The sequence below is a fragment of the Pteropus vampyrus genome, unplaced genomic scaffold (assembly GCF_000151845.1).
Source record: "Pteropus vampyrus isolate Shadow unplaced genomic scaffold, Pvam_2.0 Scaffold70, whole genome shotgun sequence".
In the NCBI taxonomy this organism is placed as follows: Eukaryota; Metazoa; Chordata; class Mammalia; order Chiroptera; family Pteropodidae; genus Pteropus; species Pteropus vampyrus.
This window is the reverse complement of record NW_011888851.1, coordinates 7,787,354-7,802,811: the sequence shown is the minus strand read 5'-3', so window position 1 is coordinate 7,802,811 and position 15,458 is coordinate 7,787,354. Positions and strand designations below refer to the sequence as shown.

General features: G+C 34.6%; 1 protein-coding gene across 7 annotated transcripts in view; it reads right to left on the bottom strand.

Annotated features, from left to right (window-relative positions):
* Positions 1–15,084, bottom strand: part of CUNH12orf4 (chromosome unknown C12orf4 homolog) — a 40,570-nt gene extending 25,486 nt beyond the window's left edge. The window contains exons 1-4 of one of the 7 annotated variants that reach the window (XM_011361800.2): positions 14,756–15,084; positions 13,360–13,554; positions 11,846–11,991; positions 4,385–4,566 (exon numbers count right to left, since the gene is read on the bottom strand). In XM_011361800.2, the coding sequence (XP_011360102.1) occupies positions 4,385–4,566; positions 11,846–11,991; positions 13,360–13,549 (518 nt within the window). In that variant the 5' untranslated portion in view covers positions 13,550–13,554; positions 14,756–15,084. The other 6 variants (XM_023531575.1, XM_023531577.1, XM_023531574.1 and 3 more) reach the window with 6 other exon arrangements.
* Between the last annotated feature and the right edge of the window lie 374 nt (positions 15,085–15,458).

The window sequence follows — 15,458 nt, the reverse complement described above, 5'->3', positions numbered from 1 at the left end:
TCTTGATCTGTCAGTGATTTTCCCAATTCCTGCATCACTTTTTCCATTTCAATACCTTGTCTAAAACATAAATAAGCACATCAGATATACTTATCAAAACTGTAAGGTATATGACCACTCCAGATTCACTGAACAATCTCTATAAAGTAAAAATAAAATTTTTATTTTATAGAAATATGTCCACGTATGACAACTCTAATACCTGGCAAGCACTTTGAGGACTTGGAAATGGGAAAATTATGATAATTTCATATTATAGCGACGTCACTTATGCAGCTAAATTTCATTTAATCTATATTCATTTCATATTATAGCGATGTCACTTATGCAGCTAAATTTCATTTAATCTATAAATGAAAGCAGTCTAAATCTGGGTTTGTAAGTCCAGATCTCTTTTCACCTGCAAATTTCCTCCAAGATGCTCGGCAATTCCATCTTAAATACATGTTCTATTTACTTATACATGAGTTAGTGACTTCGACCTTTGAAAGTTAGTTTATATTATAACCAGAAGCTATCCATTAGGTTCTAAGAATCAAAATGATATTAAGTCACCAAGTTCCGTTTACAGAGGAATATAAAATACTTCTGAAGATATGTTTTCGTCTTACCTCCTTCATTTACCCAAATAAATAATGTGCAGAAATGAAAAATGATTTTTCCTACAGGAAAAACTCAACAAAGGTATTAGAAGTTCACACAGTGGTTATTTATTAGGAGAAATGTGTAGTGACTAGAAGGGCATGAGGGAGCCTTTAGCAGTGTTGGAAATACTCTATTTCTTGATCTGGATGATAATTACATGGCTGAGTTTACTTTGTGAAACGTTATTGAGCTGTACACCTACACTTTGTTGCTTATTCTGTATGTATGTTATAGAAGTTCATTAAAATTTTCAAATTAAAAAATTATCTTAATATATGTGTTAAAGTTTACTCTAAAACATATTTGAAACAAACTTAGAATGAAACAGACATCAACTAAAAAATTTTTACTATCATTCTAGTTAATTTAATTGCTCTCAGAAGCAAATTTATACTTCTTTATGACAACTGATTAAGATATGTACATGAGAAATAAAACTCATTCATGTTATACATTTACACATTTCTATATATATATTGTCCAGTATTAAATATTCAATTTAATACTGGACAATATAGTTCCCACTTAATTTAGTTCCCACTTAATTCTAATGCAGATGATTTCATTAACTTTTTAATAACTATCAGAGGTCAGGTAAAGATTATGTTTGCAAGTAAGATTTTTTATTTAGAATAGAAATAACTGCTAAATATTTATAAATACAAACTTTGATATGAATATGTTAATATTTTATATTACACATGTTCCCTCTAGTGGATAAAATGTATCATTGCCATTTTTAAGTTTTTTTAAAAAAACCTGAATCTGGTTTGCTGAAAGAAGCAAACCTCCGGTGAGGAAAAAGAAGACTAATAAATAAGTATGCAATAAATAAAATTACATGAACATTTATTTTACTCTAAATGTGTCAGAAATGCAAGGAGCTAATGATATAATTAATAATACAGTATACATTTTCTGTGATTAAAATCAAAGAAAATTTTATTATATTTCAAATGAATTACTACCTATGTACTGGCTCAGTATGTCAGTCATGATGACTCTGACAATCTGTGTATTACCTTGAAGCCACTCTGGAAAAAAGATCATTATAACTATACTGATGCTGTGCTGAGAAACTCTTTTAAAGATGTAAAACAAGTAAAATGAAAGGAGAAATAAGAAATTATGTCGCTTCCATTCATGAATTGGATAAATGAATTAAACACCAAAATTTTGGGTGAAATTCCAAAGATACCAGTGAATTCCAACGTACCTTGAGTTATACTGTTCGCCTTTGCAATAAATAGTATTTACCTTAAGAGGAACACAGCTTACTTTTCTTTGTAAAGCTAACAGTTTGGATATGTGAAAGACAAACTACAAAACTGTTTTTTAAATAAATGTATTCAAATATTGTTTATATGTTTAGAAAGAAAAAAAAAGCAAAGCCCTATCAAGAAGTGTGGCCAAAGGACATTTTGAAAAATAACATAAACCAAAACAAACCCCTACTAAAAACTATTACACAAAAGAAAAAAAATGTATAAAGTACCAGTAAATAGTACTGAATTAATTAATCAGCTTCCCAAAAGGTGAAGAGTCTCATGGAATGTGAATCTGCTTCTGAATTAGAAAAAAGAACAATTATAAAATTTTGGGGGAGGTGTAGTGAGTAGGCATAAAGTGGGCCAAAATTAGAGTAGTTCAACAGCTGAATGAAAGGACTAGTAATGGCTACTGATATGAACTAAAGACAGCCAAGGTGAGAATTTTTTCATGTATCTAAATAGGTAGAATGACTATAGTCCCAGAAAACCTGATTTAGAATGAGTTGAAGGTTATATAATTTGAAGCCCTAGTAGGAAAAATGAAGTTCAACAGAAGGTAATTAATTAGTATTAGGTAATCATATTTTTATATATTAAAAATAATCTAATCTTTATTTTGTTCTTATTTTAAAAATATATCCACAATTTTATGGGTGACATAATAAAAAACTAGGAAAAAAGCAAATTTTTGACTCCCCCAGAAACACAGCTTCAACTATTTACTTGGTGGCAAACTATCCATACTGCAGGTATCCCATCTAGAAAGAAACTGCCTTGATACAGGTAGTCAGCAAGCCCAAACCATAAAGAGTGACTAATGTCTCGAAACATCATGTTCTTTCTGACACAGAGATAGTTCCAATATCTTATTAGATAAGAGAACGAAAGGTCCAGAGGAGTAGAACTATTATGAAAATTTACAAATCTACACAATATAATAAAAATACTAATCTAATACACAGAAGACAGTATGCCTCAGGAAAAATGATTAAATCCATTTGCTTATGATTTTTGTGTTTTAAGTGATCTCATCTATGATAACCCTCAAAATAAGACATTATTCTCATCTTGCTAGTCCCAGTGTTTTCCAATGTGAAGCTAATGAGGGCCAGGAGCAAACCAGTACATCATTTTAAATTTACTTTTTTGAGACTGATTTACGAATAAATGTGACTTGCTCCTAATATACCTTCACAATCAAATAAACTTTCCATCAATCAGCAAAGTGAAAAAAATTATCTTAATGCCATGTTTACCTCAAGTCTTTAAGTAAATGCTTTGAAGGTAATATATATTATCAGATTCAGCTAGATTATATGGATTATCTAGAAAGAGAAGTGTGTCCTGAGTTATTATTACAATTATAGAATTAGTAGGAAGTAGTCTGGAAAGTCATGCTTTAAAATATATTATGCTAGCAATTTTTTACTTTGAAGAAAAAAATGATCATAAAAGCCTGCTTGGACTACTGTATTAAGTTAACCATACAAAATAAATTCAAATCTAATTAATATTTTTTGGAATAATACTAGTGATTTTTTACTAATGTAAATAAGCTTAGAAACTGAATTGAAAGACACCATGGACTTAGTCACAGCAGTGTTTTAAATAGATTCTGAATAGGGAGGCAGTATAGTATAGTGGTTAAGAAGCTTTGGAATAAAACTTCCTGGTTTAAAATTTCAGCTTGTCTTTAGACAAGTTACTTAACTTATTTAAGCCTCAGTTCCCTTATCGGTACAATGGGGATAATAATAGGGTAAAGATCAAATGAGATAGAATATGTCATGAAATGCATGAAACCCTATGCATATGCTGAAACCCTAACCCTCAATGTGATGGAATGTAGAGGCAGTGCCTTTATAGACAAGGCTTTAAAGTTGGTGCCTCATGATGGAACTAGTGCATATAGAAAGAAACACTAGAGTTCTCTCTCTAGGAATGATGCAGCAAGAGCACGCACTGAGAAAAGGCCATATGGGCACACATTGAGAAAGCACTGTCTGTAAGCCAGGAAATGGGTCCTCATCTCAGCTAAATCTATTGGCACCCTGATCTTGGACTATCCAGCCTCCAGAACTATGAGAAATAAATTTCTGTTGTTTAACCTATATCGTCTATGGTTTTTTGTTATAGCAGCCCAAACTAAGACAGCATCCAAAGCACTTCACACAGTGCCTGGAAAAAAAGCAAACCTTCAAAAGAGGTAAGCTATTCCTCTTATTAGAAATAAGGATATATAAAGCCACCATATTTATTTCTGTAAATCACTTGAGAAGTTTTATAAACCTATGAGGACTTCCCAGTTAAAACTACAGGTTTAAACACACAAGAAAATTAATTCCTAATATTAAAGAATTTTTTCTATTTTAGTCTTCAATTTCATAACAAATCAAAAACAAGTTGTTCTGTAGGCCATATCTAACAATGTAACATTTAATTATGATAATACGAGAAATTTGAAATACCTCTCTCGTAATTTTTTCAGCTCCACATCTCTTTCACCAATCAGTTCTGAGATACTAACAAAGTAATTATGTTCCAAATTTAGGAGTGTTTCAGAGGCAGGAGAGTGGATTAGGTCATGGTACACATCTGCAAAATCTTCATCCCAGCTGGGCTCTTCAGGCCTTGCATGCTCTAATGTGGTCTACGAGATGATACACAGACATTCTTAAATGACATAGTATTTTTAACTAACACACTACTAGAAAAGTATGTATACACTGATTCAATTTTTGTACATCAGACAAGGAGAGAAAGACCCTCCATTTATATATGTTTATATATTGGCTACATAGGATTATCTAAGCATCCCCCCAAAATGGAAAGATACAAACTAAGTTATTAATATGGGTTACCTGGAGACAGGGCTAGGGGAGTGAGGCTAACGTGGAAGAAGGGACGGGAAATGTAGGAAAAAATAAAGTATGCTATGATCCAATTTCTTTAACATAACACAGAATGCTAATGTCCTATTTCAGGACAGTGGGATTTCTGATGACCTTTACTTTCTTTATATTATAATGTATCATATAAAAAATAATCTGCACATTTTAATTACATAATTGGAAAAAACTTTTCATTATTAAACTATATAGTGCTAAAAAATGTTTTGTAGGCCAGGAGTCCTCAAATCCAAAGCTGAGGACCAGTACAGGTCAGTGCCCTGTTAGTAACGGGGCCACACAACAGGTGGTGAGAGGCGGGAGAGTGAGCAAAGCTTCATCTGTATTTCCAGTCGCTCCCCAGCACTAGAATCACCACCTCAGCTCCACCTCACATCATCAGTCATTAGATTCTTATAGAAGCACTGGTCCCTGATGCCAAAGGGTTGGGGACCACTGCTGTAGGCTATATATTTAGAAAATGAGGTTACCTATGTGGTCACCTATATGGTGATGCAAAGAGTTTGAAAATCAAATTCATGCATAGAATTTTATATCAAGATAAACATGCATTTTTCTAATTTTGACCCTTTATAGTATACTGCTTTCTTCTTAAAATGTAAGCATTTTTTTCGGTATGTGGAAAGAGTAGCTATTTAAAAAAGAGACTGAGTCAACACTGATAAACAAGAAAAACAAACATGGAGAGAAGTAAAATCAGGATACCCTCAGCACACACACAAATCCACCTGGGGAGGTAAAGATGCCTGTCCCAAGGACATGTGATGTGCCAACACGTCAGACATACTGCTTTACAGGTTAGGAAACTGATATGCTGAGAAGTCCTCATCAAGCATCATATAATTTGATGGCAAAAGTAGAAATAACTCAAAGATTTCAATGTTTTTTTCATTACTGATCTTTATAGACAGATATCTGCAAAAAATAGAACCTGAATTTTTCCCTTTTCTTACCAATGAAAACATTAAAAACTGTAATCTATAACATAAATGAGAGTAATAATTTACCTTAAAAATAAAACAAATGGATAAATCACAGAAACAGGTATCTTGAACTTGGTCAATTAATAGTTAAACTTTTTCCCCTTGTTTTCTTTCGCTGATACTTCAATTAATTGCCAGATCAGGAGGGAAGAGTTTAATATGACTCTAGCTGAGTCTAGAACGTGGATTTCATTTACTCTATGTCTCTGAAAATCTAAAATCACATTCTGATAACTGTTTTATATCTTTAGATTTGGCACTGCTCTAGGGATTATAACCAGCCCATGAGACTTAAACTTAGTTCAAAATTCACTTCAGGCTCAGGCTAAAATTTTGTAGGAAGGAGCCGGTAAAAGATCATAGGGATCTGGCTGGCCATATATAACATCAGACATTCTGTAACCTCACTAGCCGTATCAGCTAACTATAACAATTTGCAGCATCAACTGAAAACTCAGCCTAGCATTAGGAATAGAAACTACCTACATGAGAAGCGCTAGAGTTTTTCCCTGACCTAAGTCTTCCCATTGTCTCAAGAGAGATGAGACTAGAAAGGGGATTGTGACAGCTGAGAGAAATGGGGCATTGAGTAAAGGCCTGCTGAGAGAATACTATTCAATGCCTAGGCCATTATTTTTCTGCCTCCATATTCAGGCATAAAGCTCAATTTCTTTGAGGCTCAAACCATTTGGCATCCCTTGTCTTTCATGGCCATGATTATCTAACAACTGACCGATCAATCACCCTCATTCATTTAAAGTTTTGGCACTGTGTTCACATACTTCCTCTGATGTGTGATAGCACACATCTTGTCATCAACCTTGGTCAGTTGGATGTCCATGTGGATAACCTATCCAATGTCTTCTGTCTTACTTCCCTCAACTCCGTATCTCTCATAAGCTTTCCACTCCACATCAGACACCCATTCTACATCACCAGGAACAGGCTCAAACTCAAAACTTCAAACATTCAGTTTGACTAAACCTCCAACCAAGATTTTTAATTCAATTACTCCTAGGTAGTTGGTTCTTCAACCTTATCAGGATTTCCACTCCATAGGCCCTCTACTTTTTCATTTTTTGTCAGCCATCACCTCCCACCTAGCTTCACTTTCTTCCCTATGCAGCTTACATTCTGTGGTCTGGTATTCAACCACCATCTTGCCAACTCTCAATTCCCTTGACTGACGTTCCTTCTCTTGCCCACCTAACAAAACTCTAATCTTACAGCCAGGCTATAGAGAGCTGCAGCAGAACAACCATAAAACTCTACAGTTTATGGTGGCAGATTGGTGTGACTCTAAACTTTCCCTTTAGTGACGCCTGGCAATCCTATCTTCCTCTCGTCAGTTCTCACCACAAACATCCAAACGAATGACCTGTTTTTATTACTTCTTAGATAAAGTAGAAATAGTTCTACTTTAACTTCTGCTACCAAAGTAGTAAAATTTTCTTAATTTATATCCACCCCTTTTTTCTTCCTTTGTGCTAATGGAAGAAGTGTCTCTCTACCTAGTTAAAATTAATTCTCTACTAGAGTTCTGGATTCTATCTCTTCTAGTTTTCATCTCGACCATCTTAAAACAAATGAACAAACAAAAAAAAAGAAATTTTCTAACCCTGTGTTCCCATTTTGAAAGTGCCTCATCCTTCTTCTGTATATAGCCAAACTTCTTGAGTTACCTATACTCATTCTCTCTACTTCCACATTTCCACACATTCTTAAGGTCACTGAAATATAATTTCTGCCCCCACCAATCCACTGTCACTGATCTTGCCATAAGATTATTTGAAAAAACCACTGGATATTTTTTAGTCTTTTCCTTGCTTGATCTCTGCAGCATTTTACATTGTTGACTATTCCCTCCTTCTTGGTGCTTGTTTTTTCTTAACTTTCACGAAACCCTAATTTTTTGCCTTCTTTCTACTTCTTTGGCCAGTTCCTCTCTTTCCTTTGCAAGTTCTTCTTCCTCTGAAGCCATCATTTTTATGCCAATACTTGCTTCTCTTCACATGAATGGAGCCACCATTCCACCATCCAGTAGTCCAAACCAGAACTCTGGGCCAAGTGATCTTTTATCTTTCAAGTCTCAGCTTAAATGTTACCTCCTTAGAGAAGAGTTCTCTAGTCCCATATAAATTAAGTTCTCCCCACCTCTCCCCTTCATGGTTCTCCATGATGATACCTTATTTATTTCCTTTATAACAGGTTTACAATTATAAATTAATCGTGTACTTGTTTATTAACTTTCTTCTTCATTACATGATAATAAGAACCAGATTTCTTCTGTTGCTATATTCCTGAAGCATAGCACAGACCTACATACAGTGTTTGCTGAATATATAAATGACAAAAATCATATCTTCTTTTGTCTCCACTACCACAATTCTAGACTAAGCTTTCATCATTTCTTTCCTATAACTGCAACAGTCTTCTAACTCATCCCAAATTTCTCCCTTCCGAGATTTTCTTCATACTAATACACTGATCTTTCTGAAATACAAATATGATCATCTTACTCCTCTGCTAAACTGCTTCAAAGCAGCTCATTACCTTCAGCATAAAGACAATTCTCAAGATGGCTTGCAACACTCTTTTCTAGCCATTCTAAACTTGTTTTTCAAATGTGCCCTGGACTTTCTCACCTCCAGGCCTTTATATATGTCATATCCTCTCACACCAAATCTTCCACCATAAACTTTAGAGTGGATATTTTCTCCACTCCCCCACACCACCTACTTATTTTCATCTCATCTTTCAGGTCTCAACTAAATTTCTCTTTCCTCTGGGAAGCTTTCCTAAAGTTCACTAGATTAGAATCGGTGTACCTGCTTTGTGCTCTCATAGTACTCTGTAGTCTCCCTATCATAGTACTTGCCACATTCCACTGAATTTAATTTTAATTATGTCTTCCTGTTATACTATAAACTCTGTGAAGGTGAGAATTATGTCTATTTTGTTTTTGTTATATCCCAAGTGCCTAACATATCTAATATGTAACAGATGCTCAATACACGTTTGCAGAATGAATGACTACAAAGAGAACTGAGAAGCGTACTGAAATAGAACATAGGACACCACCAAAAATAAATAGTCAACTTCACGATTTTGTCAATGGTGCCTCTGTTTGGCTTTTCTTACCTATCCGAGCTTACTTCTCATTATTAAAAAAAAGAAAGAAAATAAAAGAAATCTAATTAATAGCAAAAGATACAGTAGTGATGAAAAGAAACAGTATAATTAGATTTTTAGGGACTAGAAGCAGAAAAGGATGACAAGCAACAGATTCTGACAGTAGACAAGAAAAGGAAATGCAGAAGAAAAGAGTTACTCTACAAAGTAGGAATTAACAGGCGTGTACTTTAGTAAACCATCAAAACTTCCTTATACCATATAAGTACATTCATTAAAGCAGAGCTCTGTATATCAGGGGCAATGGTCCTCTACAATAAAATTTCTTATGTAACAGCAGCATATTCAGCACATCACTGCAATGATGGGACAGACAGGCCTCCTTCTGTAGCACTGCCTCATTGTATCATATAAAAATATAATCATTTACATTTATACTGATGACTCGAGGTCAACAAAAAGTTAGGATTGAGTTTTATACAGCATGCCTAAGAAAGCAAAGAAATGTGTACTGCCTTTTAAAAAAAATCTTTATCAAAAAGTGGTTAAGGCAAATACTTTGTTATTTACGTATGTTACATTTGAAATATCTAGTAAATCCATTTATAGTACACAGAGCTCATTCCTTCATAACCCTAGGTAACTGGTATCACCATAAACACTTTGTTATTTCCCCTCTATATTGTTGCTTCTATTGTTCTCAAGATTACTGAAATATTGTTTACCCACATGCTGCAGAGATGCGTTAGCCTTCTCCTGTCTCATGTACTACTACTCCATTCTGCATCCGCTATCAGTCTGCTGCTAGGCATACTTTGATTTTTCTCCACAATGCTGCAGCTTCTAATCTTTGCCAGATCCTTTGCAATCGACTACACAGTTCTCTTTTCTTTTTTAATTCCTTCGTTTGGTCACTGATTCCCATATTTCTTGAGCTTGTATTGAGCTGTTTGGCTTTTGTCATTTTCATAGCCAACGACAACCCATATATATCCAGGAGGAAAGCAATATTTGGGTCTTTTCAGTTATTTTTCTAACTGTCAATATTTTCTTTTTTACTGTGAGAAATAACTTTTTTGCTTTATCTTTCTTTAATTCTTTAAAGACAAACAAGCTACTATGGTTCTAGAATTCTGGCATTGCTAGAAATATGAACTCTACAAAACAAGAAGTGCTACGTTATCTCCTAAATTTGCATAGGGTATGACAGAGTACTTCTCAATTGATACTTGTCGATTTTAATTCACTGTATATCTGTACTCTTATGATTAAATGAATTAAGTATAATGTTATATTGATGTAACTATTATTGCTACTATTGTTAGAATCATTAATCTGGAAGAGAGTCAAATTCCTATTTTTAGAACAGCTAAAGCACAAAAGAATAAGTAAAACCATAAATTTAGTAAACATGGTAATTATTTTTTTTATAACAAGATAAACTTAAAAAAACATTTATTGACCTAATATTCAGGAAGTTTTCTCTTTGGTTACACAAAATAGGTTCTGCTTCCAGATTTGATATCAAAACAAGAGCAATTCTAGAGAAGTAACTGCTTTCTTCACAAACTCTTCCCTGACCACTCCTTCTTCTCTCAATTTCTCTACATGCTCCCACAGTATTTACACCGATCCTAAGGCTGCACAGTTATAACAGTCTGTGGACGTCTTTGTACCTTCCTACTAAGATTTTAAGCCTCCTGAGGGTAAAGACTTATCCTCAGCTGTATACCCAACCTATTTTAGAGGTACAAAAAATGTCAAATAAACCAAGTAGAATCATTATTGTAATACATCTTACAGCTTTATTTCTTTTTATCAGCTGGACAATGGGGTTTCTTTAATTATCACAGACATATCTTTTTTAATGTAATAATTATGTTTTTAACAGTTAATATGTGTAAATAGTGTCATCTTTTAAATAAACTAGGAAACCTTTCTGGGCACAGAACAAACTGCTTTGATTAATAAATATGACCTAATAAAATGGATTTCTTTCAAATTCTCATGAACTGAATTGCTTAGAGTGGGACGTAATTCACTCATTAGAGCTTGCAACTATTGAATTTATTTTGTCTGTTTACATAGTTCTATATCTGGTTCTCTAACTAAAATGTAAATTTCGATTTTGTGTCTGTCTTATTCACAATTTAATACCGAACGCCTAGTACAGTAAATGACATATAATAGATTCTCAACATATTGTATCTCATCAATTCTAAGATACATATTTTTTTACATTATAACTTTTGGAAATCAGGGTGTATCATATATTTGATGGCATCTTGGCATTCTATTATTGATTAACAGGTGAAAGTGTTCTTTCTTAGTAGTAAATAAAATAATGGTGTATGTTATGATCAATGGCATCTTAGACTATGAAATAAGGTATATTATTTAAAGGGAAAAAATGATGATGTTATATAACTATATAACAAAAGTAAACGAGATTAAAATGAACTACTGCTAGTTTACAGTTGCCAGATAAAATGCAGGTCACCAGTTAAAATTAAAATTTCAGATAAACAATGAATAATTTTTACTATAACTATGTTCCAATGAATATGTGGGATATACTTATACTAAAAAGTTATTCATTGTTTATTGAAATTCTAATTTAACTGGTGCTCTGTATTATTAATTACTAAATCTGGCAATGTTATCCTGGTTAGAAATACAAAAGTACCATCTTGTCTTATAAAGGCAGTATGTAAAGTATTATGTTATGTGCTTACCCTAATATAGGAAGGAAGCACTCAACCATCAATATATATTGTATATTATGGAATAAATTTTTTACGTACAGAAAAAAGGATTCTGCAACTCAGTATTATCTTAGCAATTTAAAAATCCTCGTTAAAGTCCAGCATATCCTTGAAATTTACAATCTGATCTATTTTCTTACCTCAGCATAAGCTTTGGCCCATGTATTTGCCAGCTGATGCAAATCTACTTCACCTGATTTCACGGATTCCAGTGATGCTTCAGCATCTCTATCATAATCTTTGAGGGATTCTACTTCTATAAACTGACTCAAAGCTTCTTTTAAATCTGTAACATGGACAAGAAATGCCATCTTCAGCAAAATCCAGATATAAATAGGGAACATTTTATCTGATTAAGCATTCCAACATAAAATTTTATTTTACCAAGCTTAAACTCTTAATACAATGTCTAAATAAAATAAAATAAGCTTAGGGGATCATTTAACTAATTTCACAAATATCTTTTTTTACAATTACAGGTTATACATGGAGATTGGTCAAAATTCTTAACTTTTATGTATAACCTTGATACTAATTTGAAATGTTAATTTCTTAAGCCTGATGCTTCAGTTTGAAACAGGTAAAAGCACATAAAGAAAAATAGTCTACAGATTTACAGGGTTTTAAGGTTATTGTATTTAAATGACAAAGTTCATTATATGATTATTCTTTGAATTTGGAATAGAAATTTGAATATTTATATTAAAACTGATTTAATTCAGATGATCTATAATTCCAATTTTAGAGACACTACTTAGAGATTGATACAATGGAAACAGCACTGGAATAGAAGTCAAAACATATGTGTCCTGATCTCGGCTCTGTCCACTATGTTTGTCACATTACACCAGTGGTTCTCAATACTTAGCTTGCATCAGAATTCCCTGGAGGGCTTACTGAGGTTGCAGACTGCTACCCCCAGAGTTTCTGATTTAGCAAGAATAGAGTGAGGCCCAAGAATTTGCATTTCTAACAATTTTCCAGGAGATGGTATTGCTTCTGATCAGGAAAAAACTTTTGAGAACCACTGCCTTAGGCGAATGATTTAATCTTTTCATGTACATCTTTCCTTATTTGTACAATGAGACTGTGTTAGGAAGTTTCTGGGTTCCCTTCTAACTCTAACTTTCTATGATCCAACACATTCTCAATTTAAATTTTTGTCCTAATCTGTGAGATAGAACATAGACTTTTAAAAATGGATTAATATAGATGACCTTATAGAATTAATTTAGGTAAGCAAAAATTATTCTAAGATTAGTATTCCTTCTCTTCTATGACATCTTAGGAATTGAGAATCAGATCATTAAAGGGGCAACACATTTAGCAATATAATTCTATAACATAATAAATGATAGCTGAAGTGCCTTATGAATCCGCCCAACTAAATTAAGAGGTTAAAAGTTCTAATCTAGTCTTTGTAACTAATTTTTCATTATGTAATTTAATTTTTATACTAAACTGCCTTATAAACAACTACAAGGGTTATAGGAAAAAGCACTAAATAAAACTGTTTTATTCTTAACAGCAGTTTTAAACACTTCTGATTTTATAGCCGTTTCCAATGCTTCTTAGGTTTATGCTTTCTAATATGAAACTTCTAATGACAGACTGTATAAAAATAAAGTGGTTTTAAAAAAAAATTAGTCCTCACCTTTTTCTATAAAGCATGGTAAACCGTGCAGCAGCATCAGACGTCCATGTAAATAACTGGCGTTCTCTTGAACAGGAAATTTGAGGGGCACCCTCAGTTCTAAGCACTGACTTCCTACTTTGAATTTATACACAAATTCCCTCTCTCTGTTGCAGAATCGTTCTCTGTTTTTCTTCATCTTCTCTGGCATGATATCTATAGTTTTAAAAAGCAGGAGATTATAACGCCATAAAAAACATGATATTTCATTACTGATGTATCACTTCTAAGAAAATGGTCCACCACTCAAGAGATTTTATCTGTGATTCTGAGCAAATTATTCTTTTTCCTACATTTATCCCTGCATTTTCATCTTCATGAAGAAAATGAAGCGTTTCTTTTTAAAATGAAAGGTTTTTTAAGCTTTATTTCAGAAAAAAATTATGCCCATGGAGTACTTTGCATTCCTAGGCAGGGTTCTCAAGAACAGGGAAAGAACATGGAGAAAAAAAAGGATTCTCAGGAAGAGATCCGTGGGTGGGCTGATATAGAGTTTATGAAAGTTGGGGAATGCAAAGTCAAAGAAACAGATCAGGGACCAAGAAACGAACTGGGGGTAGAGGGGCGGGAGATGGTGTTAGATCTCAACGTGGGAAAAAGATATACAGAAAATAGAAGGTCCAAGATACCCCACAAGGCAAACTGGACGCTATTCAGAAAAAAGAAAATCTAGTCAAAAAGATTAAGAATCAACATCAAGTAAGATTTATTTACCAGCCTCCTTACTAGACTCCCTGCTCTAGGCTTTTCCCCATCAAAACAGTTCTTACACTATTCTTAAGTCATACTCATCTTTCCAACTGCATATCTGCTGTTATTAATCTGCTTAAAACACTTCTATAACATCCATAGGTCTCAGGATAAAATTCAAACTCACACGCGTCTGCTTATATCTCCAGACTTTTCTTCTCCCCAGCACCTGCACTCTTTTGAAAACTTTATTTTCCAACCACACTGAATTCCTTTCAATACTAAATCTCTTTTTCAACTCCCAACCTTTTGGAATGTCTTTCCTTTGCCTAGAACACTTACTTCTTTCTTCGGCTAAATATTTTAGCTTCGGTTCAACATTTAAACTTACTATGTTTCAACAAATTGATTCTTTAGTTCCTTCTCCCCAATTTTTTTTCAAGCAGAGGTGAAATCAAGGAAGGATTCCCATGCAAAAACGGGATGGGAAGAGGAGAGCTAGTCAGATCTCATACCGCCAACAGAGTGGTGATTCTGCGGCTCAAATTAGTCACGCAAAGGGAGGGCAGACTGCCGGGCCGAGAAGCTCCAGCCGATTGAGGGTACAACAGCTCCATTAGAGGGTTTCATTCTAAAAGAGCGTCCTCATTCTTGGCTCCAGGCTCACCTCCCCTAGCTCCGAAGTCCTGAAGGGTCCGCACACTCGGCGTTGTCAACAGGCCAAGGCTCAGGGAACATCAGCTGACTTGCGTACTTGTTTTTACAGCCAGCAGATCCGCTTCGGCAGATTCGCTCACGCTTGCTCCTCTTTCCAGGCACCCCGTAGAAAATTCCTCGGTGTAAGTGCCTCTTGTTCTATCCTGACTCAACTTAATCATTTAAAAAGTTTAAGAAGGTACAGTTCTACTGTTATTGTGTATTTCAGAGACGGCATAAAACCAGTGTCGCGCCGAAAGTGTAGCAGCAAACTACAAACGCGACTCTGGCAGACCGGAAGCGGAAGGGCAATGTCTTGCTAAGGGCGTGAACAAATTAACTCCTCTCAGCGCGCGTGCGCACTCGTAAGGATGGCTGGTAATTATTGGAGGACTGGTGGCAGGGGGCGGAGAACTTCGGTGTCTGGTTTTGGGCGGGAATTGAAACCGTCACTGCTGCCAACCAGAACTTGAGAGCTGCAAGTATTCAACCTCGAAGGGAGCCATGGTGCGGCCTGTGAGGTGAGTAGTTCAGGACATCCGGCGGGGATGGGGAGAAAGAGCAGGAACACGCTGTGGACAACTTCACCTTACACACGATTGAGGGGAAAGGGCCCAGTAGGACAGAGAGTAGCGACGGTGGAGTGGGATGGACGGTTACTGGGAAACTCTCCT